We start from the raw sequence: 2,789 nt of genomic DNA, 5'->3' as shown, positions 1-2,789 counted from the left end.
AAATTCCAGATATGGACATAAGCGCTATGGGGCTAAGGGAGAAGTGAATTAAGGGAGCAAATCAGGGCAAGACAAAAGGGAGAGGGAGAAAAAGAACTGAGGGCTTAGTCAGGCTTCTTTGAGGAAATGTCCCTTCAATAAGGCTTTGAAGAAGGTCAGGGTCATTATCTGTTGGGTTTGAGGAGGGAGGGTGCTCCAAGCCAGAGGCAGGGGGTGGGCGAGAGGTCGTCAGCGCGACAGACGAGATTGAGGTACAGTGAGAAGGTTGGCGTTAGAGGAGTGAAGTATGTGAGCTGGGTTTTAGTCCAGTGCTCAACACAGAGTAAAGTAATATCAAATTCCTAAAGGTCACAGATCCAAGCACGTAGATGACAAAGAGGGGAGAAGTAGCAGGAGAAATGGGGGCTTAGTCAGGGAAGGCCTCTTGGAGGAGAAGGGATTTTAATAAGACTTTGAAGGTTGGGAGGGTGATAGTCTGTTGGATATGAAGGGGGAAGGTGTTCTAGGCCAGAGGTAAGATATAGGCTTAGTAGTAATGATAATAATGATGACATTTGTTGAGTGCTATGTGCAATGCACTGTTCTTAGTGCTGGGGGATACAAGGTGATCAGGTTGTCCCACGTGCGGCTCACAGTCTTAATCCCCATTTTAAAGATGAGGTAACTGAGGGTCAGAGAAGTTAAGCGACTTGCCCAAGGTCACACAGCAGAAATGTGGCAGAGTCGGGATTAGAACCCATGCCCTCTGACTCCCAAGCCAGATATTTGTTAAGGGTTTACTATGTGCCAAGCAGTGTTCTAAGCACTGGGGAGATAGAAGGAAAGCAGGTTGTCTTCATCCCCATTTTACAGACGAGGGAAATGAGACACAGAGAAGGTAAGTGACTGGCCCAAAGTCACACAGCTGATTAGTGGTGGAACCGGAATTAGAACCCATGACCTCTGATTCCCACTCCCAAGCTCTTTCCACTTAATCACGTTACTTCTCATTCAGTGCTCTGCACACAATAAGCGCTCAATAAATACGATTGAATGAATACGGGCGAGGGGATGGCAGTGAGATAGACAAGATCGAGGCACAAATTGTACAACTTGAATGAGTCAATCAGTGGTAATTATTAAGTGCTTACTGTGTGCAGAGCACTGTACTAAGCTCTTAAGAGAGGACATTACAATAGATGTGATACATATGTTCCCTATCTACCCCTATCTATCCTAATCTAGCAGGAGGATATTTTTGTTTTTGAGTGCAGTGCTTGGCACTCAGTAAATATGACAAGGGTTCTAATTCCGTCCATTCAATTTGTCTGCTGTAAGATTTTGGGCAAGCCATTGAACTTCCCCATGCCTCAGTTACCTCATCTGTCAAATGGGGATTAAAACTGCGAGTGTAATTTACCCTAGTTCTTAGAGTAGAGCCTGGCACATAGTAAGAGCTTAAAAATATCATTAAAAAAATGAAAGCACTCAATAAATACGATTAGTAGAATATCTAGGTGCTAAAGTCTTCATATTGCACATATCTCTGTCCTCCAATGGATCTATACATAGTAGAGTGCTCTGCATACAGTTAGCACTCAATAAATATCGCTGATTGATTGGTGGTTAAAGTCAATGCTGATGTTCCACTTTTGAACAGACTAGAGGCATTCCATTATACGTGACAAATTTCCACCTCAGGGCTCTCCCCAGAGCGGCCTTCATGTCCCGGTTCCTCAGGCTGTAGATGAGGGGGTTCAGGGTGGGGGGCACCACGGTGTAGAACACGGACAACAGCAGGTCCAACGTCGAAGGCGTGTCTGAGGGAGGTTTGAGATGGGCAGAGAAGGAGGTAGAGAGAAACAAAATGACGACGACGAGGTGAGGCAGGCAGGTGGAGAAGGCTTTGGCCCGGCCCTCGGCGGCTGGCATCCTCAGCACAGCCCGCAAGATGCGCGCATATGAGACGACGATGCAGACGAAACAACCGAGGCACAGAAACACGCTGAGTCCCAGAACGGCGATCTCGTCAATGTATCTTCTGGAACAGGAAAGCCGGATGAGGGAAGGGATGTCGCAGAAGAACTGACGGATGGCGTTGGTGTCACAGAAGAGGAGGGAGAAAGTCACGGCGGTGTGGATACCTCCGTTCAGCCCCCCGCTGAGCCATGAGGCGGCGGTCATCTTCCTACAGCCTCCTCGGCCCATGATGACCTCGTAGCGCAGGGGGAAGCAGATGGCGGCGTAGCGGTCATAGGACATCGCCGTGAGGAGGAACACCTCTGAGGTGGCAAACAGGACCACCGAGAAGACCTGGGTGGCACAGCCCAGGAAGGAAATAGATCTACGGTCTGTCAGGGAGTTGTGGATGGATTTGGGGACGGTGACAGAGATGTAGCAGAGGTCGAGGACGGACAGGTTCCTGAGGAAGAAGTACATGGGGGTGTGGAGGCGCTGGTCGAGGGCGGTGACGACGACGATGAGGAGATTCCCCATCAGAGCCACCAGGTAGACAAGGAGGAACAGTGCGGCCTGGACCAGCTGCAGCTCCCGGACCTCCGAGAATCCCAGCAGGAGGAATTCCTTCATCGCCGTGTGGTTGACCATTTCTTCCTTGTGGGGAAATAGGAAATAGGGTCCTGTGGGATGGATGGAGGTGAAAATATTAACTTAGCCAATCAGTGTGGTCTAGTTACTAGAGCACGGGCCTGGGAGTTAGAAGACCTGGAATTTAATCCCGGTTCTGTCATGTGTCTGCTCTGTCACCTTGGGAAGTCACTTCACTTCTCTGGACCCCAGTAACCTGCACT

General features: G+C 49.2%; 1 protein-coding gene across 1 annotated transcript; it reads right to left on the bottom strand.

Annotated features, from left to right (window-relative positions):
* Positions 1 to 1,611: 1,611 nt before the first annotated feature.
* Positions 1,612 to 2,586, bottom strand: LOC119922684 (olfactory receptor 14A16-like). Its single transcript, XM_038742380.1, has one exon. It carries the CDS (start codon positions 2,584 to 2,586, stop codon positions 1,612 to 1,614), a length of 975 nt encoding a protein of 324 aa, XP_038598308.1.
* Between the last annotated feature and the right edge of the window lie 203 nt (positions 2,587 to 2,789).

This window comes from Tachyglossus aculeatus, unplaced genomic scaffold (assembly GCF_015852505.1).
Source record: "Tachyglossus aculeatus isolate mTacAcu1 unplaced genomic scaffold, mTacAcu1.pri scaffold_118_arrow_ctg1, whole genome shotgun sequence".
Taxonomy (NCBI): Eukaryota; Metazoa; Chordata; class Mammalia; order Monotremata; family Tachyglossidae; genus Tachyglossus; species Tachyglossus aculeatus.
The sequence above is the reverse complement of the archived record's forward strand: the minus strand, read 5'-3'. Positions and strand labels throughout refer to the sequence as shown.

Bases quoted from the DNA above. Each gene is read 5' to 3' on its own strand.
- LOC119922684 (XM_038742380.1), bottom strand. From the start codon at position 2,586: ATGGTCAACCACACGGCGATGAAGGAATTCCTCCTGCTGGGATTCTCG.